Below are 27,075 nucleotides of genomic sequence, written 5' to 3' on the forward strand. Positions count from 1 at the left end.
CTTGAAAGGGAAGGGCAAATACCCCTCTTACAACTTTTTACAAGCGGTTCACTCTCTTACAGATTTTCAGCAAGAAAGAAGGAGGTGAACACTAGCAAATTGAAAACAAGACTTGCTAAGATTTTTCTAAGACCTTTCTCTCAATCAATTGCTTCTCAAAAAGTTGTAATCTCAACTGAAATTTGAGGGGTATTTATAGGCCTCAAGAGGATTCAAATTTGGGCTCCAAAATTTGAATTCTCTTTGGTTCCCGATGCTGGCGGTGCCACCGCCTGTCAGTGGCTGTGCCACCGCCTATTAGTGTCTGACACTGATAGTGGACTGGCGGTGCCACCGCCCAGCCAAGCGGTGCCACCGCCTAGCTCTCGGGTGCTGGGTGGTGCCACCGCCCAACCAGGCAATGCCACCGCCTGGCTCTCGGGTGCTGGGTGGTGCCACCGCCCAATCTGGCGGTGCCACCGCGAGACCCTTCGGTTCACAGGTTGGGCTTTAATTTCAGCCCAAACCAAGTCTAATTTTGGACCCAGTTGGCCCCTAACCAGGATATAGGATTACCTCTTAATCCTAATCCTAATTACATGTGAACTACATAACTAAAAACATCTTAAGCAAGTTTTCAACCGCGAACGTCGAGTCTTGTTCCGGCGAGCTTTCCGACGAACTTCTTCCGACGAACTCCCATCAAGCTCCCGATCTTGTGATGACTTTAATGAGTAGCCGAGCCTTCTCGGTGATCTCCGTGAACCTCCGACGATCTCTTCGGTGAACTTCCAAAAAATTCGACAGGTTCCCGATTTCTTCTCGGTTGGTTCCAGCAGCATCTCCGACGATTCTTCGGTCTCTTAAACGTCCATCGAACTTGACTCCGGTATTCTTGCTTTGTGTTTTCTGGTTATTGTAGTAAATCCTGCACACTTAACTCAATAATATGGATTAGATCAATTAACCCATCAATTGATTTTATCATCAAAATCCGAGATTCAACATCTTCTTGGCAAGTTCCGACGAGCTTCGAGCTTCTCTGGTAAGCTCCGAGATTTCTCGGCTGGTTCCGACAGAACTTCTGACGAACGTTCGGACTTTCGACGAACTCTCGAACTCCCAACGAAGTCATGTCCTTGACTCCGAGACTTCATTTTGCTTCATTCCTTGTATCGTAGTTAATCCTACACATGTAAAAACACACTTCGATCTAGACAATTAATACTAAGCATTAATCAAGTTGTCCGGCATGTCATTGATCCCTCGACGCTTCGTCCGATTCTTCGGCGCATCGTCCTCTCTTGCGGCTTATTGTCCAATCGGCCAGTTGACTCCGCAACTCCGATATCCTTCGCATAATATCCGCTCTATTTGGCTCGATGCCCGAATCCATGGCCCGAAGCCTTCTGTCGATACGTCGACTGATCCTCCGGCATGACGTCTAATCTTCTAACATGGTTTCCTCCGGCATAACATGATTCTTCCTACTTCAATTGTCTCATCCTGATCGAAGCATCCTGCGTCACTCAAAACACATATTAAAATCATAAACACTTATCGGTTGGTTTCATTATCAAAATCCGAGATTCAATAGGCAGATGCAACCTCATGGCGGTAGTGGCCGCCTGCGGGCAACAATAGTGACGCATGCATAGGCGTTGGCAGTGCACAGTATGTTTTTGGGCAAAATTATAGTTTTGCCCTAGGGTTTCCTTTTGGTCAAATTATAGCTTTACCCTTTTATATTTTATTAATATCTTTTAATTTTTTTGATAGTTCTGCCTTTTATAAATCTCATAATTCTAGTTTATATCCTATCAAATATTTATAGTTTTACCTTTATAAAATTAAGAATTTCTAATTTATATTCTCAATTATAAAATTAATAAAATTGATAAATATGATTTATTATAATTATGATTGAATTTAATAAAGATTATATTTTGAATATTTGATTGGATTTAATTTTGATTAGAAAACTATAAATTACGGTTTACTTTTTTAGTTTTCTCATATGAATTATTAATTATATTTTTACATGTGGTAAATAAAATCTAATTATTATTCTTGGATATTCATTTGGTTATTCACATGTATATATTTAGAATTATAAAATAATATTCATCTTTCACATGGAGGCATGATTTATATGTTATTATGATTATCATATGAGTTTTCTTTTTGCTAATTAATGTTCAATAATTATTATGGTTGTTATTCTATTATTGAACTACTTAGCATAAATTAAATTAAAAAAATTAGATTAATATTATTTGTAACTCATTTCCCTAAGTTTTATCTGACTTGTAGTTACCAAAGTGGCTTGAGATAATAAGCTTTTGTTATTTGAATTATAATAAAAATTTTATCATTTATAAGATATTTTAAATTATATTTTATATTATTGTATTAGTCTTGTAGCCACCAAAATGACCTAGTCCAATAACTTATAAAATAATATTAAGGAATTAGTCCTAAATGATATTAAAAAAATAATATTCATAATGACATACATAATTAGGAGATTTAGATAATCCCAAAGGAGAATCTACTTCAAATAATTATGTGATAGGATAGGATGATACTGTTTTAGATATCTTTGTAGTTTAGAGTTATATACCCAAAGGTAACAATACTATTCAATAAGGATGGTATCAGTCCTCTATAGATGATCTTTATCGAACATTAGATATGTTAATATTTCACCCAAAGGTGTAATATAGATGATATCAATAGTTCATCAATTTTTTTGATAAACTCAAAACATTAATATTATTTTATATTTTGTAATTGTACTTTCGTCCATACATTCTTATGCTTTTAGTGTCCCTGTACTCTCTATATCAAATTATTTAGAATGGTTATAACATGTGCAATTTACACTAGGTGTATTAGATCTTGATTTAGCATTGCTTGTTGAAAAACCGGTAGATGTTATCTTAATTGAGATGTTAGGATCAGAGTCTTTCCCTCAACTTATCTCCCTAATTATCTAGTTCCTTTTATAGATTCATAGTGATCCTAGATTAAAGACGATGGCTTTGCAGATCAAACAGAGATTTGACATCAAAAGGTACATATCGTTAAACAAGATCTAATTATTTAATTTCAATCCTAGCATAAAAAATTATTTTTATATTTAATATAATATATTATATATTTTATACTTATAAAAACATATTAAATAATTATACTTGAATAATTACCCATTATTACGAGTCATTTTTGAGACAAATGCATATCCTAACCTACCCATGGGAAGATTGAAGTGATTCGTCATATGGTCCACAATGATTGCGACATCCTATCTCGATCGAGTCGACTAAATAACATTATGATCAACCTAGGATCCTATCATGATACACAGATCGAAATCGACCAAACTCCAGTGTCTCATCCATGTACCCACATTTCATTATGGCTTCACATGGGATCGAAGAAGGTCCATGTCTTCAACAAGTAGTATATTTTCCACCTTGGAGTCGCCCATCGAACTGCCTATGTGTGAATTGGAGCGGACAGGCAGGATAGATGTGGGCTCCTCATGATAGGAGAGGTGAAGTGCTTGCCGAATTATGTGGGTGAGTTATTATGAACCATGCGAATAAAGACCTGCATTTCTACACTGGTCAATCACAGCCATTCCCAAGATAGGAATTTGGACTTTGACTTTTCAAACTGAAGTTTCTTCTTAGCTTCATCGTAAAATTTGACGCAGTCAAGTCAAATTGAATTTCGGTCAACTCACGTCAAGCCGGTCCACCCATCTTGATCCAACTGATCTAATTGGATTGGGTCTATCAATTGGATGAGCCGGTCCCGACGAATTGTAGAATGTAGGACGTTATCCCTGGTTTAAACATTTGATTTGATGAATCATCAATTTAATTCAGTTTTTAAGTTTTACCATGGAAGACTTTGAGTTGACCAAAGCAATTATTTAGAAAACATAACGGGTAAGTTTATGTGCCAAACTAAAGATTTGGAAAAGCAAATCTAAAATAAATTAAGAAAAAAAAGGGTAACGTCTTTCTACAATCACTATTCTTGTCTACCTTGCCGGTATTACTCGACGGGCTACCTTCGCGGTCGTTGGAATAACATTGTTGTTCATTAGGGCCCATTTCTGGTAACGTTGGGGTATTAGCGTTGGTTCTTATATTTTTGGTGAAGGCGCCATTCCTGGGATTCAGCGGTATTCGCCCGTTGCGCCCCTCCTTCAACGTTTGTCGACTGCGTGACGGGCGACGCCGCCAACGAAGCAGCAAAGAAACCGCCTTAAAGGTCGCCCAATTGCCCCACGAACCGTTAAATTCCCATCGTTCTCACCCGAGACCACCAAATCGGATCGAGCGAGAGACCTTTGGCACGATTCGAGAAACCCTAAAGACATGATCTTGGAAGCTGCTGTGCAGGAGGGGGATGCAGTAGTTTTAGGGCCAATCTTGCAGCGGGAGGGAGAAATCCTAACGAGGAGCATTGGCGGGGATGTGCTGCTGCTTCCGCCTTCTAACTTCGGGGTGGTGGACCGAGGGATCTACCGCTCCGGGTTCCCCAGCGAGGAAAATTTCCCCTTCTTGAAGGCTCTGAACGTGCGATCCATCGTGTGAGGTTTCCTTTGTTTTGTTTTTGTTTCCCGTTCATATTTATGGTTTCTTATTCTTGAAATAGATGGGGTTTTGATCGGTGCGTTTGTATCTTGGGCAGGTACCTGTGCCCGGAACCGTACCCAAAGGTCAATGCCGAGTTCGTGAGGTCGCAGGGGATTCGGCTTTTCCAGTTTGGGATTGAAGGAAGCCGGGTAAGTTTATTGTCCTGATGTGTTTTGCGTCCGGCACCTGATTTGATGGGTTGCCCAAATTCTCAACATGTAATTTCTTTTCCTTGCTGCTGAAAGCTATTGATGCCGAATCCCTTTTGGGTTTACCTTCGTGAATTTACGTTACAAGTAAAAATAAAGAAAATCAGAAAGTAGGTTTCCTTTGCAGTGAAATTTGTTATAGAATTTGAGAAACAAGTTACCGAAGTCCCACAATTTTCGTTTGTTTTTTTACAAATCTTGATGATTGAATACAAATATTGAGAACGTTGTCTTTATGTGTTTGTACGAAGGAATGATTCATTTTGTTTTTTAGGAATTCATAAAATCTACCAATTTATTGTCTTTCTTTGAAGCAACAGTATGCCTTTTAGTTTCAAGTAATAGGATATCTACACTCGATCAGTACACATTGTGCAGCTGCACGGTGTGATCAGTCCTCAGGTACCAATCAACAGTATAAGTATGTAGGAGGATAGTTATGAAGGATGATAGATATGATATACTTTTAGCACCTATTCTCTATCAACACATAGATTAACACAAGATCGGAGCACATTTTCTGTAGGACAAACTTTAGGAGGATATGTTTGTCACAATGGAATACCATGTGAACATTTGTGAAAGTTTGTATACAATCAATTTGATGGCAAACTCTGAAACCTATGCTATCAATTTAAATGGAGTGGAGAAGCTTGCATATCCAAGTCATTATTTTGTAAGTTCAATTCTTTATAGATAAATTCTGGTATTTGTAATTTCAATTTGATTTTAGAGAGATAAATTCTATAGAACCAACCAGAAAATCAACAAATATAAACAGGTGAAATCAGTTCCAGGACACCCAAAACACAATTAAGATTTGACCAATTGTCTTATAAGAGCTGAACTAAACCTCTATTATATTAATACACTGGAAGGAACTGTTAGAACAAATACCCTTGAGGTCAGACTCCATTATTGAACCGTTTGAACCTGAACTTAGTAGCTTACTATCACCATTTTGTTCTTTCATCAAGAATACTTTTCATCAAATCCTAACAAAAAAAAGCCTTCCCATGTCTGGTTCAGTTTGTTCATTTTGTCAATCTTTGCAATTCAACCATTACTTAGTCTGGCTTAATCCAAGTTAAGTGCAACGTCAATTGACAGTAGCTAATGGCAAGGAGAAATAATAGAAGCTTGGGCTTACAGGGTATACAAAAGATCCAAACATTTGAACAGGTAAATAAGAGTTCTAATATTGGCAGGGTTTAATTGGAAATTCCTTCTTTTGTTTATTGCATGTATTCCTACATTTTATAAATATAAATATTTATGTCGTCTACATTGATCCAAAGATTAAACTAAAGAAAATTATTGCAATGTTTTAGACAAACAAAAGAACAACAACGTAGTTGTCAGAAATAACAACCAGTGAAATTCAATCTGGAATGTGTGGTTACATGATTCAACAGGCAATATACTATCTAGCATCTCCTATATATGGTCATATGATGTACTTGTAAAACATGTCAAGAGGCACTATTATCTATTAGGCATTTGCAAACCATGCTTTTGCATTGCAATCCAACTAATTGCCAGTGTAGTTTCTAATCTTGTTTGCACCGATATGAAATTCTAAATTTATGCATTTTCTTGTAGAAGTTGTTTAAGTAAAGTATTTTTCTTAATTTTGTTGCAATATTATCAGTGAAAATCCAGTATGAGTTTTAAATAATGCATCTTTCTTAGTTTCGATGCATTTGCCTGTAAAATTTGTTAAATAATGCATGTCTATCAGTAACTTTATTGCAATTTATGTTACAATAACAGCATTGTCTGCATATGCAGGAGTCATTTGTAACTGTATCTAACCGTCCTATCATGGAGGCTCTAAGAGTCTTACTTGGTACTGAAGTTAACATATTATTTATAGCAGCTTATATTTAATTTTGCTTGCTTATCATATGTTCCCGTCGAATATTGGGTGCATGCTTAGCTCTCCTTTTTCTGTTTTCAGATATAAGGAACCATCCTATTCTAATCCACTGCAAACGAGGAAAGGTATGAAATCTAGATTGAATCAATATTTTGCATCTCACATACTTGTTCAGCATCATATTCATCACTCACTCTTATTTTCCTATTAACCCTTGCAGCATCGGACCGGTTGCCTTGTCGGCTGTTTCAGAAAATTGCAGAATTGGTGCCTATCCTCCATGCACGAAGAATACATAAAATTTGCATCACCCAAGATTCGGCCATCAGACATGAGATTTATTGAGATGTTTGATGTTTCACACATGATGCATTGCGTACTTGGTATTATTTATAGGTACCACGGTTTTGGTCACCAGGCTCCACGCCTTGTTTATCAAAAGGCATAGTGGCATGCCAGCGACTTCTAAGCCAGGAAACTCTTCTTACACAGAAAGCTTGTAGCACAATTGTCCATTTGCTTTCCTGACCTTTTATCTGCAAGGAGAAGCATGTATATGGATTCTGCTTGCACTTCGTTGTCCTAAACATTTTTGTGTTTGTTTTTCTATACAGGATATGACTTGGGAAAGATTGTAACTCTAATGAGAAGCTATGTGTGCAGGTGTAAGAACTACATATTTAATGAAAACAAATCTTTTTGCAGCTTTTATTGCTCGAGAAACAGACAAGGATGATAGACTGTAATGACTAATTGGCTTGCTCTGTTTCTTTAGTCTGCCTTCTTAGTTGCAAGCCGCAGCACAAAAGCACGCTCTTAGTCCAAGAAGATTACCATATCCAATCAATCAACCGGATGATTTGTGATCAAACCATCGATTCATATATACTTTTGATATACTCATATGATCTAGGATCGAAGCTGGTCGTAATTATAATTGGTTTATAGGTGTGATAGGTTCTGGCAACTAGATTGATACCCCTAATAACGTTAAGGACGGTGTAATCATTATGATTAAGAGTAGAAACGTTTGATGATGCCAATGAAATATGTATAGGAGAAAGTTATTGTAAACCAATAAAATTATATAACAGAATAAACGCGTCACACGAGTTTCATTGATCAGTCAATGGTGGTCAAATGTAAATAATTTTACCCGTACAACTAGAAATGCTACATGTGATAATACTCACTGGTTAGTAATTAGTTTCTGGTACAATTGACCGTTATCACGGACATACCATCATCCTTTCTTGTCTACTAGAAGCCATCCACAATTCGAATAACGACCGGTATAATTCTTGTAACGGCCGTTATATTCGCATCTTTGTCGTATAACAACTGCTCCGAAAAATTATCCATAACCTATATGGACTCCTCCATTTTTTTTGTTTTAATATGAATAGATATACTTCTGAACTGTGAAGTCCTCCGACGTTTGCTGGATATGCTCATCTGCTATGGTTTCTTCTCTGACTTCACTGTTCGTCCAAGCCATTCCATGCGTACGCTCTCTCTCTCTCTCTCTCTCTCTCTCTCTCTTATAGCATCAATTCTTTTTTTCTTTTACTTGAAAGAGAAAGCTTTGCGTGATTTCGTAGTCGTAGATCTAGATCTTTTCCTTTGGCAAGTGTAGGAGTCGTCCGAAGTACTTGGTATCCCGAGTTTATGTCGTGAGTCTCCCTTGGTCTTTGCCTCCGTTTACCTGTTTAATCTCGAACAAACTTACTGGTTAAATCGTGCTAAGTAGCGTGAATTTGGGTTCAAAGTCTAGGTTCCTGTTTCTTCTTGTTGAATGTCTGGCCATGTCATGTTGCTATGACATGTTTGCCGAAATGCCTGTGTGATGGATTATTAAGTTCTAGAGGAGGTACATCCTTTCTGGATATTAGCCATTTTCTATTTGTTTTAGTTGGTAGTACCGGAGTGAAAATGTTTTTCTTTTAATTGAAAGATGATAGAGTGCGCCCAAGTTTAGAAAAGTGGAACAGCTGCGTCGTCGGTGGTGACTAGTTAAAGGGCTGCTGCCAACATGGGTTGCAGGTTGGCCACTATTGGTCATGGGAGGTGGCTGGTTAAAGGGCTGCTGCCATTGGGATGGTGGCTAATTGTGATTCAAATACATGATTTTTGTATTCGTATGTTGAAAATTTTTTAATTTAGTGGGAAATACAAAATTTCATAACTTCAATTTTTCCTAGAAAATTCTTAATGATGGTCTAATATCCAAATACAGAAGATGAACACGAGCATCTTGAGATTTTGGTTTTGTTTCTTGTGATAGCTTATTTGTTTTTTCTGATTATCTAATATTTAGTTTGCTTTTTCTGTCACATAATAAATTTATTGTATGATAACTTATTTGAGTGCTAGTACTTATTGTTGTGTTTTGTGTAGTTCATAATAGCTACTTTAATAAAGGGTGAAACATTTTTGTCACGATCCTGATAAGATAACTGATCCATTAATTCTGTTAAGCATGAACTACTTGTTCAATATGCTTAAACCCAATTTAATAGTAGTATGCTTATAAGTCAATATGTCTTTTGTCCACTTTCATTGGAGGACTAAGCCGGATTGTTACAATCTCTTTGGGATTCACTTTTTTGTCAAGGCTCAACATAGCCTAGAATCATATTCTAACATGGTACATATGGGACTTAACCCAATGGTGACTCTAATATTAAATAAGTCTTGATACCATTTGTCATGATCTGACCTAATGGGATAACTAACCTATTAATTTCGTTGAGCTTGAACCATTAGTCCAAATACTTAATTGAATTTAAACCGTTAGCCCAAAATACTTAAGCCTAAATTGAGGTGTTACCTAGCATAGTGCATATTAGGCCTAGCTCACAAATAACACTTGATATGAATCATCAAGTTGATTATAATTTTGCCAAAGACCCGTTAACTATTCAGGGAAGACCAATGACAAGAGCTAAAGCTAAAAGGATGAAAGAAGCCTTAACTTGTTTATTGGAAGACATTTGGAAGGAGCAAGCTGGTTAAGACTCGGTCAAGGCTCTATGAATGCAAGAAGAGCCTAAAATGATCAACATGATTCAAATAAGTCCAAATCATGAAGCAAAAGTCCAGCTTTGAGAGAAGGATGAAATTTTAGCCCATTTTGAAGAATAAAGGTTTTTCAGCCATATTGGACCATATTAGGAATTGTGGGTTTATTTATTAATAATCATTCAAATCAATTCAAAGCATATTCATGAGTGATCTATATTCATGAATTATGAATATGAATATCATTTAATGTATTTAATGGATTCATTCCCTTTGTACTTGGCTTTTGTACTATATAAACATGACTGACTCCTTTTGTAAGGAGGCAATTGAGAAGTATAATCATTTTTCAACATTGATGAGTGTTTTGTTTTTAAGTTCTTGTATGAATTTTGGAACTTATAAAGCTTTTCTACTTGTGACGTTCAAAACCCAAAAATCTTTGCTTTTCTTTTCAACTTATCAAACTTCTTAGTTTGTGGCGTTTTAAGGGAATCAAAGTGCTGTTCTAATTATTTCATCAATTTTTCATTGATAAAGTGATTAGAATAGTTTTCCTTATTTCAATTTTGAACGATCCGTTTTATTTTAATTTGTTGGAGGGTGTCAATTTGCATTCCATATGTATTATAGCTCTTTTCCTATCGAGGTGTATGGTTGGTAAGTTGATGATTTCTATCATTTGGTATCAGAGCTCGGCTCAATTTGAGGTTTGCTTATCCATTTATTTGCTATCTTTTAGCTTTCCCTTTTCTCCTCTTCTTCTTCTTTCAGCACCATATCTATAATTGCTGTTCTTCCTTCATCTTCATCTTATGTTGTTATTACTGTTTTTTTTTATTTTTTTGCACTTTGTAGTATAAAAAGAAAAAAAAAGTCAGAAAGTAAAAAAAAAAAAAAAAATCAAAGGTAAAAAAAAAGAGAGAGAAAATCAAAGGTTAAAAAAAAGGAAAAGAGATCAGAATTTAAAAAAAAAATTATGGATTCAAGGAATTCTTGCAAATTACATAATTCTATCTTCGTTTATTTGAATTCTTGTTTCGATGTGGAAATCTTTCTTCATTCCGAAAAATTTTCTTTGTTCATTTGATATTTGAATTCTAATATTTGCTTATGATTGAAGTGCATTACACACACCTTTAAATTGGCCTACCTTTTGTTTTCTTTTAGACCTGCCCAATTTTACTTCCCTTGAATTGCCATAATCTGAATTTTTTGTTTATGTATCTTAGTTAATCTAGGAACCCAAAGAACAAAACAAGAGAGGTAAAAGGCAAGAGTAATGAGATCAGTATCGAGAAAAGCCAAAAATTGTATGAAACACGAGCGGAATGAATCAAATCTTGAGTGAAACATGTGAGGGAGGGTTGGTGAGGTTATTCTAACTTTGTTCTGCAGGTTGTAAACATGTATAAAGATAAAAAAACAAGTTTTTCATCAAATGATCTTTTGGTTCAAGCAATGCAGCAACAATTTGAACGTATGTTCAAAGTGATAGGTGATGTAAGATATCATCTAGAAAGGCATGATGATGTAATTAATAGATTGCAAGGTGAACCATGGCGTGGGAGACAACCAACCTTTATCAATGATGAATATGATGGTGGAGATGACATGGATGATGACAAAGTTACTCTAATTGGTCAAGATGTTAATCCTAGGAGACAAATACGAGAGGACGTTTTGATGGTGTGGACAGAAACTGTTACGCCCCTCAAAAATATCCATAATATTAAAAATTTTCATCACAAACTAATCCAGGATCCAAACTAACATTTGAGGACATTGAAAACATTCTATCAAATTCATATCTATAAACCTGCGCAGTTTATAAACATACAACACATTGCTCGATGATTCATAAAATCTGAACCCAACTCTTCAAATTAATAACCACAATATAAATTCACAAGTGGGGAAGTCTATGCAGTCACCAAACCAACGATTACCATAAGTTCATATCATTACATGAATTTAACTTAACATTCCAAAATCCTAAACATGAGGGATCCTTTAACTTACACAAAATCCACAGGTTTAGATTCATCGTCAACATTTCATTAGATGCAGAGTGGCTTATACAACAAATACATATATGCTAATAAAGATCTGCCCAAAATCTTCTAACTTTCCACTGCCTCAGCCCAAACTTAACATTTAAGCAAGCGATACGCTATCCTGAAAAATTTATCAACAAACGGGGTGAGCATATAGAGCTCAGCAAGTGACTAACATATCCATATCAAAAGAGGACAATTTCCAAAGAGATAAAGTTTCACAATACAAGGCAGGATATAAGAACTCATAGACATAATATCATTAGGTGCAGAATCACAAGGTTATTTCAATCAAACATACTTGGTTCATAACAGATGGGGCATAGAGTAATTGGAGCATGTCAGTAATAAATGAAACATTTCAGAGCATATCAATAACAAATACTGTACAGAAGCTCAAACGTCGTCTTTGACGTTGCAATCATATCATTCTTATCCAAAGCATGTACAGAAACACATAACCAAAGCTTTGGATATCATATCAAACATACAGAAGGTGTAGTGGGACCTCAGACAGAACGTGATTCATCCATTTCTGAATGACCACCAGACAGAAGTCTCCCACGTCTGGGAGCTCCATCCACCCACGTCTAGGTGAAGCCAGAGGGGGCCGGCAGAGCATCGCAAGCTCTAAACACATACCCTTTACCATTTCTAGCAAAGGTCCAGACAATCCCACAAACACCAGAGTACAAAAGGCAGTATGAACAATAATTAGCACATATCGGAAGCACATGCGGAACAACAAAACGTACATGTGCCTTTACGAGTCAGTGTGATATAGCATAAAAGTTACACAATATGTTCAAGAATAGAAATAGTTTATAGACAAGAGCAAATGAGAATTCAAGCATTAGTATAAACCTCAATTGAGTGAAGGGAACTGACTGAAATCTATTCCCAAGCGAATGAAAACAAGAGATGCGAAAACGATCAAAGTTCGATTTCGGGCAGAAATCAAGAGGCACATTGAACAATTATTTCAGATTGTCAATTATGCTCCAATACCCTCAAGAAAGCTATGGTCGAACAATATATCAATCTATATTCTGATGAAACAAATTTCATATGAAACAGGGTTTCCAACACGGAGTTACCATGGATTTAGTAATCAAAGGTCAAAACATAATCACTGTTCTGCAGAATTCATAGGGTCGGGTTCAACAGATAACAGGATAGGCATATGAATTCCAAATTTATCACTCTATGTGTCAAAAGAAAGGTTTACAAGTCTAGTTTCGAATGAAGTCAGTTTTGTACAAATCAGAATTTCCAGCAGGAACTTATAGGTATTTTAGTACCGAAAGGTCAGAAATTTTTGATCCCTGTTTTGCAGCCTCTATTGGCTCATTTGAAACAGACGTTTGGGTAGGTATTCGGTGTTCAAAATCTTCAAAGTTTGTGTCAAAAGAAAGATATAAGAGTCTAATTTCAAACAAACTAGGTCCTGCTCAAATCTGCATTTCGTACTAAAAATTATAGCTGGAACCGTGTATAGGGGTCAGTTTACCGAAAAATTTCAGAATCCATGGTTCTATGTCCAAGGAGAGACATATCAGTTTCTAAATAGAAATCCTACAGATTATTTTGAATCAACATAAGAACAGAGACTAATATTTCTGTAGGATGGGGTTAGAACACTTGCCTTTGAGAATTTTGACCCTACATGAGAAGATTTGAGCAAGAAACCTTAAAGCCCCAATTTTTTCTTCTTCTTCTTTTCTTCTTCTTCTTCTTCTTCTTCTTCTTTCTTTCTTTCTTTCCCTGATCATCCACGCAGCTGCCTTCTCTGCTGCCTTATGAACGAAGGCAGAGAGGCTTAAACGGTGGGATTTGTCATTTTGTGCATTTTACAGTTTAGTCATTGTATTTATTATATTTACGATTAAGTCCTCAGGGTTTACATATAGGTCCTCAGATTTTTTTTTAACAAATCCTCCAACTCTTATGAATAAGTTCTCAGATTCATACTTTGACTTTTTATCAAATTTAAAATAGATACTTACATTACAATTAAAAACTTATACGAAAATTCAGAAATTGAGGGATGTTACACTCTCCCCCACTTAAAAGAAAAATTTAGTCATCTAAATTTATTATAGCTCTTTCGATGAAGAGATGGGGATAAACCTTTTTCATTTCCTCCTCTAGCTCCCATGTTGTTTCCTCTCCAGAATGATGTCTCCAAATTACTTGAACCAGAGGGATAACCTGATTCCTTAAGATCTTTTCCTTCTTATCAACAATTTGATTGGGCTCTTCCACATAAGATAAATCTTTATCCCATTCACCTTTCCATTCCATAACATAGGCTCTAAGCAAATCCTCAAGTGTTTGAATTGTTCTTTCTGACTGACCATCAGTTTGAGGATGATATACAGTACTAAACTTGACTTTAGTGCCCATAGATTCCTGTAATCTTCTCCAAAATCTAGAGAGAAATCTGGAGTCTCTAGTAGAGATAATCTCCTTTGGAATACCATGAAGTCTTACTATTTCATTGACATATAAATCTGCAAGTCTATCAAGCGAATAAGTCATATTAATCGGTAGGAAATGTGCAGATTTTGTTAACCTATCAATGATAACCCAAATAGCATCATGCTTTTTAGAGGTTCTGGGTAGTCCTGAAACAAAATCCATAGTAATACATTCCCATTTCCATTCAGGAATATCTAAAGGTTGCAACAACCCTCCAGGTCTTTGGTGTTCTACTTTGATTTCCTGACAAGTCAAACATTTTGAAACATACATTGCAATTTCCTTCTTCATGCCTTCCCACCAATAATGACTTTGAATATCTCTATACATCTTAGTGCTCCCAGGATGCATAGTGTACTTTGAAGTATGACTTTCCTTTAGGATTTGATTTTTGATATCTGGTTCATTTGGTACACATACTCTCTCCCCAAATCTCAATAGGCCATCCTTTGAAACTTGAAATTTTGGCTTCAATTCCTTTTCTACTTCATTCCTCAAGTAGATTAAATGTGGATCTCGTAATTGTCCTTCCTTAATTTGTTGAATAAGATCAGATTGCACTTGAATGGAGGCCATCAATATCATCGAGTCATGCTCTTTCCTCAAAGCTTTCAAATCAAAATTTTCTTCTATTAGCTTCCATTGCTTCACGACCAGACTAGCCATAAAACTTGTAGATTTTCTACTAAGTGCATTAGCTACAACATTGGCTTTGCCCGGGTGATAACGGATGGCACAATCATAATCCTTCAGAAGTTCTATCCATCTTCGCTGCCTCATGTTTAACTCTTTCTGAGTGAAAATATATTTTAAACTCTTGTGATCAGTAAAGATTTCAAATTGTCGACCATACAAATAATGTCTCCAAATCTTTAGAGCAAAAATAATTGCTGCCAATTCCAAATCATGAGTTGGATAATTCAATTCATAACCTTTTAGTTGCCTAGAAGCATAAGCAATTACTCTCCCTTCCTGCATCGAAACACATCCAAGGCCCTTTCTTGAAGCATCAGTATAAACTACAAATCCCTCACTACCACTTGGAATAGTGATAATAGGGGCACTAGTCAATCTTCTTTTTAACTCTTGAAAACTTTGCTCACAATCATCACCCCATATAAATTTCACATTCTTTTTAGTGAGGTTGGTGAGAGGTTGAGCGATTCGAGAAAATCCCTCCATAAATCTCCTGTAATAACCTGCCATGCCCAAGAAGCTTCTAACTTCTGTTACATTTACATATGTTGGTACATCCCATTCAACTACAACTTCCACTTTCTTTGGATCAACAGATATACCCTTCCCTGAAATCACATGGCCTAAGAAAACAACTTCATTCAACCAAAATTCACATTTGCTGAACTTTGCATACAACTTCTTTTCTCTTAGTATGGACAATACATTTCTCAAGTGTTTCTCATGCTCCTGATTACTCCTTGAATACACCAATATGTCGTCAATAAATACAATTACATAGCCACCCAAGAGCGGTTGAAATATCCTATTCATTAGTTCCATAAAAGCTGCAGGGGCATTAGTCAAACCAAAAGATATCACCAAGAATTCATAGTGACCATATCGAGTTTTGAAAACTGTTTTTGGAATATCCTCCTCCTTGATCTTCAACTGATAGTAACCTTACCTCAGGTTAATCTTAGAGAATACTCGTGCACCCTGCAGTTGATCAAACAAATCATCAATTCTGGGTATGGGATACTTGTTTTTGATGGTCACCTGATTCAACTGTCCATAATCAATACAAAGCCTCAATGTTCCCTCTATCTTTTTAACTAACACCGGAGCACCCCATGATGAAATATTAAGCCAAATAAAATCCTTATTTAATAGTCCTTTTAGTTGCTTTTATAATTCCACTTACTCTGTCACGACCCGACAAAATATCGACAATATTAAAAATTTTTTCCAACACAACTAACCCAGGATCCAAACACACATTTGAGGTCACTAAGAAAACATTCAGATCAAAAATTTCACTTCTATAATCTACCAATTCATAACCCTGTGCAATTCATAAACATAGCACACATCACTCGATAATTCATACAATCTGAACTCGACTCATCAAAATAAAAACCACAATATAAATCCACAAGTGGGGAAATCTATGCAGTCACCACAATCATCGATTTACCATAAGTTCATATCATTACACAAATTTAATTTAACATTCCAAAACCCTATACATGAGGGATCCTTTAACTTACACAAAATCCACAGGTTTAGATTCATAGTCACATTTCATTAGATGCAAGGTAGCTTATACACGACTACATATATGCTAACAAAAGTTCTGCCCAACGTCTTCTAAACTTTCCACTGCCTCAGCCCATTCTTAACATTTAAGCAAGCGATACGCTATCCTGAAAAATTTATCAACAAACGAGGTGAGCATAAAGAGCTCAGCAAGTGACTAACATATCCATATCAAAATAGTACAATTTCCAAAGAGATACAGTTTCAAAACACAAAGCTGAATATACGATTTCGTAGACATAACATCATTAGGAGCAGAATCACAATTGTCCTTTTAATCATACATATTTGGTTCCTGACAGATGGGGCATAGAGTAATTGGAGCATATCAGAAACAAAGGAAACATATTGGAGCTTATCAATGGCATATAAAATGTTCCAAAACACATCAACGACATATGGAACATTACGAAGCAAACTCAACAGTGAATGAAGCATTTCAGAGCATATCAAACTCATATGTCGTACAGAAGCTCAAACGTCGTCCTTGACGTTGCAATCATATCATATTTATCCAGAGCAGGAACAGAAATAACTCACCAAGACTCTGGATGTCATATCAAACATATAGAGGGTGTAGTGGGATCTCAGTCAGAATGTGATTCATCCATTTCTGAATGACCACCTGACAAAAGTCTCCCACGTCTGGGAGCTCCATCCACCCACGTCTAGGTGAAGTCAAAGGGGGTCGGCAGAGCATCGCAGGCTCTAAGCAATATCCCACATAGCGGGACCCCACATAGCGGGCAAATAAGCGCATACCGGAATATCCCACATAGCGGGACCCCACATAGCGGGCAAATCAGCGCATACCCTTTACCATTTCTGGCAAAGGTCCAGACAATCCCACACACCAGAGTACAAGAAGGCGGTTTCAACAAAATGCAGCATATAACGGAAGCACACGCGGAACAACCAAACGTACATGTGCCTTTTTCAAAAACAATGTGATGCAAGGAACAAATCTCTCACAAAAGTATTCATTTTAGGGAAAGGATTGAAAGCAAGAGTGTACAGGGATTCCAAGCAATCATAACCAGCTCAATTCCAATAAGAAGGTTAGGCGAATTCAAGTATCCAAAGGAAATGGAACAGAATACGCGAAATCGACCAAAGCTCGATTTCGGACAGAATTCCAGTGGCCCACCAAACAAATATTTCAGAATAACAAATATGCTCCAATACCCATAAGAAGGCTATGGTTGAACCATATATCAGTCTATATTCGGATGGAACAGATTTCATATGAAACAGGGCTCCCAACACAGAGTTACCTCTGATTTGGTAACATAAGGTCAAAATCACAATCTCTGGTTTGCAGACTTTATAGGATCGGATTCAACAGACGATAGGGTGAGCAATTGGACTCCAAAATTTTCAAACTATATGTCAAAAGAGAGAATTTCAAGTCTAGTTTCAAATAAAATCAGTTTGGTACAAATCAGAATTTTCAACAGGGAGTTATAGGCGTTTTAGTATCGAAAGGTCAGAAATCTTGAACTCTGTTTTACAGCGTCTATAGGCTCTTTTGAAACAAATTTTTGGGTAAGTATTCGGTGTCCAAAATCTACAAAATCGGTGTCAAAAGAAAGACATACGAGTCTAATTTCAAACAAAAATAGTTCCTGCCTGAATTCTCATTCTGTACTAAAACTTAGGGCTGAAACAGTGCTTAGGGGTCAATTTACCGAAAACTTTCAGAATCCATAGTTCTATGTCCAAAGAGAAACATATCAGTTTCTAAATAAAAATCTTCCAATTTATTTTGAATCAACATAAAAACAGAGTCAAATACTGCTGTACGATGGGGTTAGAACACTTGCCTTTGCAAATTTTGACCCGAAGTAACAAGATTAAAGCAAAAACCCTAAAAGCCCCAAATTTTCTTTCTCTTCTTCTTCTTCTTCTTCTTCTTCTTCTTCTTTTCTCTTTCTTTCTTTCCCTGATCACCCACGAGCTGCCTCCTCTGCTTCCTTAACAACGAAGGCAGAGAGGCTTAAGCGGTGGAATTTGTCATTTGGTGCATTTTGCAGTTTAGTCCTTGTTTTTATCATATTCACGATTAGGTCCTTAGGGTTTACATATAGGTCCTCAGATTCTTTTTTCTTTTTTTTGAACAGATCTCCCAAATCTTACAAATAGGTTACCTCTAATTCATACTCTATTTCTTTTGTCAATTAAAATAGATGCTTACATTATCACCAAAAATTTATACGAACATTCGGAAATGAGGGGTGTTACACTCTCCCCCCCTTAAAAGAAAAATTTAGTCCTCTAAATTTATCGTACCTCTATTCGATGAAAAGACGAGGATACACCTTTTTCATTTCCTCTTCTAGCTCCCAAGTTGTCTCTTCTCCAGAATGATGTCTCCAATTTACTTGAACCAGTGGGATGACCCGATTCCTTAGGACTTTTTCTTTCTTATCAATAATCTGAATAGGCTCTTCCACATAGGATAAATCTTTATCGATCTCCACCAGCTCATACTTAATGATGTGAGAAGGGTCATACATATACTTTCTAATTATCGAGACATGAAATATATCATGGACATGGCTCAATGCTGGTGGCAAGGCAATCCTGTAAGCGACAGAACCAACCCTCTCAAGAACCTCAAAAGGTCCAATAAATCTTGGGCTTAATTTTCCTTTCTTCCCAAACCTCATAATGCCTTTGGAAGGGGAGACTTTTAAGAATACAAAATCTCCGATTTCAAACTCAATATCTCGTCTTCTATTGTCAGCATAACTCTTTTGACGACTCTGAGCAGTTTTTAACCTTTTCCTTATTACTTGAATTTTCTCGGTAGTTTCTTGTACCTTGTCCGATGCTAACAACTTTCTGTCCCCAACTTCCTCCCAACATATAGGTGTTATGCACTTTCGCCCATATAAAGCTTCATAAGGAGCCATCTGAATACTTGAATGATAACTATTGTTATACGTGAACTCAACAAGTGAAATATCCTTATCCCATTCACCTTTCCAATCCATAACATAGGCTCTAAGCAAATCCTCAAGTGTTTGAATTGTTCTTTCTGACTGACCATCAGTCTGAGGATGATATGCAGTACTAAACTTGACTTTAGTGCCCATCGACTCCTGCAATTTTCTCCAGAATCTAGAGAGAAATCTGGAGTCTCTATCAGAGATAATCTCCTTTGGAATACCATGAAGTCTTACTACTTCATTAACATATAAATCTGCAAGTCTATCAAGTGAATAAGTCATATTAATCGGTAGGAAATGCGCAGATTTTGTTAACCTATCAATGATAACCCAAATAGCATCATGCTTCCTCGAGGTTCTGGGTAGTCCTGAAACAAAATCCATAGTAATACATTCCCATTTCCATTCAGGAATAACTAAAGGTTGCAACAACCCTCCAGGTCTTTGGTGTTCTTCTTTGATTTGCTGACAAGTCAAACATTTAGAAACATACATTGCAATTTCTTTCTTCATGCCTTTCCACCAATAATGACTTCGAAGATCTCTATACATCTTAGTGCTCCCAGGGTGTAGGGTGTACTTTGAAGTATGACTTTCAGTTAGGATTTGATTCTTGATAACTAGTTCATTTGATACACATACTCTCTCCCCAAATCTCAATAGGCCATCCTTTGAAATTTGAAATTGTGGCTTCAATCCCTTTTCTACTTCACTCCTCAAGTAGATTAAATGTGGATCTCGTAATTGTCCTTCCTTAATTTGTTGCATAAGATCAGACTGCACTTGAATGGAGGCCATCAGAATCATCGAGTCTTGCTCTTTCCTCAAAGCTTTCAAATCAAAATTTTCTTCTATTAGCTTCCATTGCTTTACGACCAGACTAGCCATAAAACTTGTAGATTTCCTACTAAGTGCATCAGCTACAACATTGGCCTTGCCTGGGTGATAACGGATGGCACAATCATAATCCTTCAGAAGTTCTATCCATCTTCGCTGCCTCATGTTCAACTCCTTCTGGGTGAAAATATATTTTAAACTCTTGTGATCAGTGAAAATTTCAAACTGTCGACCATACAAATAATGTCTCCAAATCTTTAGAGCAAAAATAATTGCTGCCAATTCCAAATCATGAGTTGGATAATTCAATTCATAACCTTTAAGTTGCCTAGAAGCATAAGCAATTACTCTCCCTTCCTGCATCAAAACACATCCTAGGCCCTTTCTTGAAGCATCAGTATAAACTACAAATCCCTCACTACCACTTGGAATAGTGAGAATAGGGGCACTAGTCAATCTTCTTTTTAACTCTTGAAAGCTTTGCTCACAATCATCACCCCATACAAATTTCATATTCTTCTTAGTGAGTTTGGTGAGAGGTTGAGCAATTCGAGAAAATCCCTCCACAAATCTCCTGTAATAACCTGCCATGCCCAAGAAACTTCTAACCTCTGTTACATTTGTTGGTACTTCCCATTCAACTACAGCTTCTATTTTCCTTGGATCAACAGATATGCCCTTCCCTGAAATCACATGGCCTAAGAAAGCAACTTCATTCAACCAAAATTCACATTTGCTGAACTTTGCATACAACTTCTTTTCTCTTAGTATGGACAACACATCTCTCAAGTGTTCCTCATGCTCCTGATTACTCTTTGAATACACCAATATGTCATCAATAAATACAATTACACAGATATCCAAGAGCGGTTGAAATATCCTATTCATTAGTTCCATAAAAGCTGCAGGGGCATTTGTCAAACCAAAAGGCATCACCAAGAATTCATAATGACCATATCGAGTTCTGAAAGCTGTTTTTGAAATATCCTCCTCCTTGATCTTTAACTGATAGTAACCTGACCTCAGGTCAATCTTAGAGAATACTTGTGCACCCTGCAGTTGATCAAACAAATCATCAATTCTAGGTATGGGATATTTGTTTTTGATGGTCACCTGATTCAACTGTCTATAATCAATACAAAGCCTCAATGTTCCATCCTTCTTCTTCACTAATAGTACCGGAGCACCCCATGGGGACACACTGGGTCGTATGAAACCCTTATCTAATAATTCTTGTATTTGCTTCTTTAATTCTTCTAACTCAAGTGGTGCCATTCTGTAGGGAGGCTTAGATATTGGGGTTGTACTGGGGACTAGATCAATAGCAAATTCACCCTCTCTATCTAGAGGTAAACCAGGCAAGTCATCAGGAAATACATCAGGAAACTCTTTGACCACTGAAATTTCATCTAAGTGGGTTTCCTGATTTGAATGCTCCTTTACACACACCATATAACAAAAACAACCTTTTTGCATAAGATGATAAGCTTGAAGTGCGGATATTAAGCAAGGAGGCAAATTATGCTTAATGCCCTCAAAGAAAAATATAGGCTGATCTGGTATGCAGAAAGTAATTATTTTTTTGTAACAATCAATACTAGCGTGATGAGAAGATAACCAATCCATGCCAAGTATAATATCAAAACCCTGGATCTCTAGGAGAATCAAATCAGCAAGGAATTCGTGGTCTCCTATAGAGATCAAACAAGATGGGTAGACCAAGTTTGTTGCCAATGAATCTCCAACAGCAGTTGTTACATATAACATATAATCCAGGGGTTTAGGTGGAATATCCAAGTGACAAGCAAAGTATTTTGAAACAAACGATAAGTTGGAGCCGGGATCAAACAAAACTTTTGCATTTCTTTTAGAAACATGAAGAATACCTTCCACCACTGATTTAGAAGCTCTAGAATCTTGTTCAGTGATAGCGTACACTCTAGCATGGACTGAGGGTCTAGGAGACAATGGCTCTTTTTTCCTGTTCAGTGGGCAATCTCTTAATTGATGATCTAGCTTTCCACAACCAAAACATGCTCCAGTCACCCGAAAACACCGGCCTGTCTCATGATTTAATCCGCATTTTGCACATAACTGAGTCCTCCCCCATGGTTTCCTTTTCTCAAATCCAGATGTCTTAAACCTCTTGTTACTATCTTCATATTCATTTTCCCTCCTGCTTTTGCTAGTAAATTTGTCCCTTTGGTTCTTGCCAATGATTTCTTGAATTTCCTCCATGTCTCTTTCAATTTTCAAAGCTCTTTCTACCGTATCAGCATATGTTTGTAATTTTAAAGCTGACATTCGGCTTCTTATTGCCGGCCGTAATCCCCTTTCAAACCTTCTTGCCTTTCTAGATTCATCATCAGTCATATGTGTGGCAAACCTAGAGAGCTCAGTAAATTTAGATTCATACTTTGTAACCGTCATACTTCCCTGGATAAGATTCAAGAACTCCAATTCTTTTTGCTCTCTCATGCAATCTGGAAAATATTTGTCGTAAAACTTTTCTTGGAATAACTTCCATGTCATTGGCTCATGTTTGATTTCAGACATCCTCTTAATCATTCTCCACCAGTGTTCAGCTTCTCCTTCCAGCATAAAGGTGGCAAGAAAAACCTTTCGTTCATCAGAGTAACTTAAGGCATCAAATATTTTCTCTATCTGCATCATCCATCGTTCCGCCACCATTGGATCAGATTCACCACTGAAACTGGGAGGACTAAGCTTCTTAAACTGTCCAATTCCCAACCCCGTCCGGTTTGATGTCTCTATTCCATCATTACTTCCTTGTTGGACAGGTTGTTGTTGTTGTTGCATCACTTGTGTCATAGTCTCCAAAGTCCGCATAATACCACTCAATTGATCAGTAGTAGATGCAACAGGAGAACCAGATGATCTCGTCATCCTTGCTTCCTAAAACATCAAAAGAACATTTTCTTTGATCAATCTCTAAATGATAGTCAATAAACCTAAAAAAAAACATAATATTCTTAGTGATTCTCAAATCATGCTCTGATACCACCTCTGTCACGACCCGACAAAATATCGACAATATTAAAATTTTTTTCCAACACAACTAACCCAGGATCCAAACACACATTTGAGGTCACTAAGAAAACATTCAGATCAAAAATTTCACTTCTATAATCTACCAATTCATAACCCTGTGCAATTCATAAACATAGCACACATCACTCGATAATTCATACAATCTGAACTCGACTCATCAAAATAAAAACCACAATATAAATCCACAAGTGGGGAAATCTATGCAGTCACCACAATCATCGATTTACCATAAGTTCATATCATTACACAAATTTAATTTAACATTCCAAAACCCTATACATGAGGGATCCTTTAACTTACACAAAATCCACAGGTTTAGATTCATAGTCACATTTCATTAGATGCAAGGTAGCTTATACACGACTACATATATGCTAACAAAAGTTCTGCCCAACGTCTTCTAAACTTTCCACTGCCTCAGCCCATTCTTAACATTTAAGCAAGCGATACGCTATCCTGAAAAATTTATCAACAAACGGGGTGAGCATAAAGAGCTCAGCAAGTGACTAACATATCCATATCAAAATAGTACAATTTCCAAAGAGATACAGTTTCAAAACACAAAGCTGAATATACGATTTCGTAGACATAACATCATTAGGAGCAGAATCACAATTGTCCTTTTAATCATACATATTTGGTTCCTGACAGATGGGGCATAGAGTAATTGGAGCATATCAGAAACAAAGGAAACATATTGGAGCTTATCAATGGCATATAAAATGTTCCAAAACACATCAACGACATATGGAACATTACGAAGCAAACTCAACAGTGAATGAAGCATTTCAGAGCATATCAAACTCATATGTCGTACAGAAGCTCAAACGTCGTCCTTGACGTTGCAATCATATCATATTTATCCAGAGCAGGAACAGAAATAACTCACCAAGACTCTGGATGTCATATCAAACATATAGAGGGTGTAGTGGGATCTCAGTCAGAATGTGATTCATCCATTTCTGAATGACCACCTGACAAAAGTCTCCCACGTCTGGGAGCTCCATCCATCCACGTCTAAGTGAAGTCAAAGGGGGCCGGCAGAGCATCGCAGGCTCTAAGCAATATCCCACATAGCGGGACCCCACATAGCGGGCAAATCAGCGCATACCCTTTACCATTTCTGGCAAAGGTCCAGACAATCCCACACACCAGAGTACAAGAAGGCGGTTTCAACAAAATGCAGCATATAACGGAAGCACACGCGGAACAACCAAACGTACATGTGCCTTTTTCAAAAACAATGTGATGCAAGGAACAAATCTCTCACAAAAGTATTCATTTTAGGGAAAGGATTGAAAGCAAGAGTGTACAGGGATTCCAAGCAATCATAACCAGCTCAATTCCAATAAGAAGGTTAGGCGAATTCAAGTATCCAAAGGAAATGGAACAGAATACGCGAAATCGACCAAAGCTCGATTTCGGACAGAATTCCAGTGGCCCACCAAACAAATATTTCAGAATAACAAATATGCTCCAATACCCATAAGAAGGCTATGGTTGAACCATATATCAGTCTATATTCGGATGGAACAGATTTCATATGAAACAGGGCTCCCAACACAGAGTTACCTCTGATTTGGTAACATAAGGTCAAAATCACAATCTCTGGTTTGCAGACTTTATAGGATCGGATTCAACAGACGATAGGGTGAGCAATTGGACTCCAAAATTTTCAAACTATATGTCAAAAGAGAGAATTTCAAGTCTAGTTTCAAATAAAATCAGTTTGGTACAAATCAGAATTTTCAACAGGGAGTTATAGGCGTTTTAGTATCGAAAGGTCAGAAATCTTGAACTCTGTTTTACAGCGTCTATAGGCTCTTTTGAAACAAATTTTTGGGTAAGTATTCGGTGTCCAAAATCTACAAAATCGGTGTCAAAAGAAAGACATACGAGTCTAATTTCAAACAAAAATAGTTCCTGCCTGAATTCTCATTCTGTACTAAAACTTAGGGCTGAAACAGTGCTTAGGGGTCAGTTTACCGAAAACTTTCAGAATCCATAGTTCTATGTCCAAAGAGAAACATATCAGTTTCTAAATAAAAATCTTCCAATTTATTTTGAATCAACATAAAAACAGAGTAAAATACTGCTGTAGGATGGGGTTAGAACACTTGCCTTTGCAAATTTTGACCCGAAGTAACAAGATTAAAGCAAAAACCCTAAAAGCCCCAAATTTTCTTTCTCTTCTCCTTCTTCTTCTTCTTCTTCTTCTTCTTCTTCTTCTTTTCTCTTTCTTTCTTTCCCTGATCACCCACGAGCTGCCTCCTCTGCTTCCTTAACAACGAAGGCAGAGAGGCTTAAGCGGTGGAATTTGTCATTTGGTGCATTTTGCAGTTTAGTCCTTGTTTTTATCATATTCACGATTAGGTCCTTAGGGTTTACATATAGGTCCTCAGATTCTTTTTTCTTTTTTTTGAACAGATCTCCCAAATCTTACAAATAGGTTACCTCTAATTCATACTCTATTTCTTTTGTCAATTAAAATAGATGCTTACATTATCACCAAAAATTTATACGAACATTCGGAAATGAGGGGTGTTACATACTCAAATGATATCATTGTGTAGAGAGGCTTAGATATTGGGATTGTCCCAAGGACCAAATCAAAAGCAAAGTCACGTTTGGAGGTAATCCAAGCAAGTTATCCTGGGATACATTAGGCAAAGAGATAAATCATGTCCAATACTCTCAAAATAAAAGATCGACTGATCAAATATACAAAAAGTGATCATTTGTTATATACCAATCCATACTGGTATGATAAGAAGATAGTCAATCCATACCAAGTATAATATCAAAGTTCCAAATCTCTAGGAGAACTAAATCAGCAAAAGTTCAAGTTCTCCAATAAAAATCAGACAAGAGGACCAGATTCAAGTTCATTATCAAAGAACCTCCAATGATCATATTTTATATATATCACATAATGCAGTGGTCTAGGTTGAATGCCCAAGAGATAAGCAACATGTTACAAATCAAATCGTAGGTAGGACCCATGGTCAAACAAATATTTGTATTCTTTCATAAACATGCATATTACCTTTGACCACTGATTCAGAAGTTTTAGAATCATATTCAGTGATAGCATACACTCTGACATGGGTTGATGATTTAAGAGGCAGTGACTCTTTCTTCTTGTTCAAAGGGCAGTCTTTTATTTTATAATCCAACTTTCCACAAGCAAAATAGGCTCTAGTCACCCGAAAGCACTAACTTGTTTCATAATTTAACTTGCAATTCACACATGATTGAGTCTTTTGTGGTGACTTCCATTTTCAAATTCAGATATCTTGACCCTCTTGTTATCACTTTCTGATTCATTTCCAATCATATTTTTTTTTATTTGTAAACTTATCCTTATCATACTTGCCACTGATCTCCAAAAATTCTTTTCATTGTTGCCATTAATAATCAGCCTCTACTTCCAATATAAGGTAGCAAATGAAATCTTTTGATCATCAGAACAATTTTGTGCATCAAATATCTTCTCCGTTTGTATCATCCATTTTTCTACCACTAATGAAATTAGGTGCACCATGCTTCTGCTGCGCCACTCTGATTCAATATCCCCGATTACCCCTTTCATCCCACTTAATTAGTCAAAACCAGATGAAGTAGGAGGACTAAATGTCCTCGTCATCCTAGACTCCAAAA

The 27,075-nt window shown here is 36.7% G+C and overlaps 2 protein-coding genes across 4 annotated transcripts in view; both read left to right on the top strand.

The window, feature by feature from the left end:
- The first annotated feature begins 4,148 nt into the window (after positions 1-4,148).
- On the top strand, positions 4,149-7,426 carry LOC135599078 (tyrosine-protein phosphatase DSP3-like). Its single transcript, XM_065093802.1, has 5 exons — positions 4,149-4,588; positions 4,690-4,783; positions 6,635-6,692; positions 6,804-6,847; positions 6,943-7,426. Exons 1-5 carry the CDS (start codon positions 4,374-4,376, stop codon positions 7,168-7,170), a joined length of 639 nt encoding a protein of 212 aa, XP_064949874.1. The 5' UTR covers positions 4,149-4,373; the 3' UTR covers positions 7,171-7,426.
- Positions 7,427-8,091: 665 nt separating this feature from the next.
- The window catches only part of LOC135583316 (uncharacterized), a 32,487-nt gene continuing 13,503 nt past the window's right edge, over positions 8,092-27,075 (top strand). For 2 of the 3 annotated variants that reach the window (XM_065093804.1, XM_065093803.1), the window contains exon 1: positions 8,092-8,227. Coding sequence is in view for 1 of the 3 variants with exons in the window: in XM_065093803.1 (XP_064949875.1) it covers positions 8,183-8,227 (45 nt within the window). In the remaining 2 variants the exon portion in view is untranslated. The remainder of the gene's footprint in view (positions 8,228-27,075) is intronic. The other variant, XM_065093805.1, reaches the window with a different exon arrangement.

The sequence above is a fragment of the Musa acuminata genome, chromosome BXJ2-1, assembly GCF_036884655.1.
Source record: "Musa acuminata AAA Group cultivar baxijiao chromosome BXJ2-1, Cavendish_Baxijiao_AAA, whole genome shotgun sequence".
Taxonomy (NCBI): Eukaryota; Viridiplantae; Streptophyta; class Magnoliopsida; order Zingiberales; family Musaceae; genus Musa; species Musa acuminata.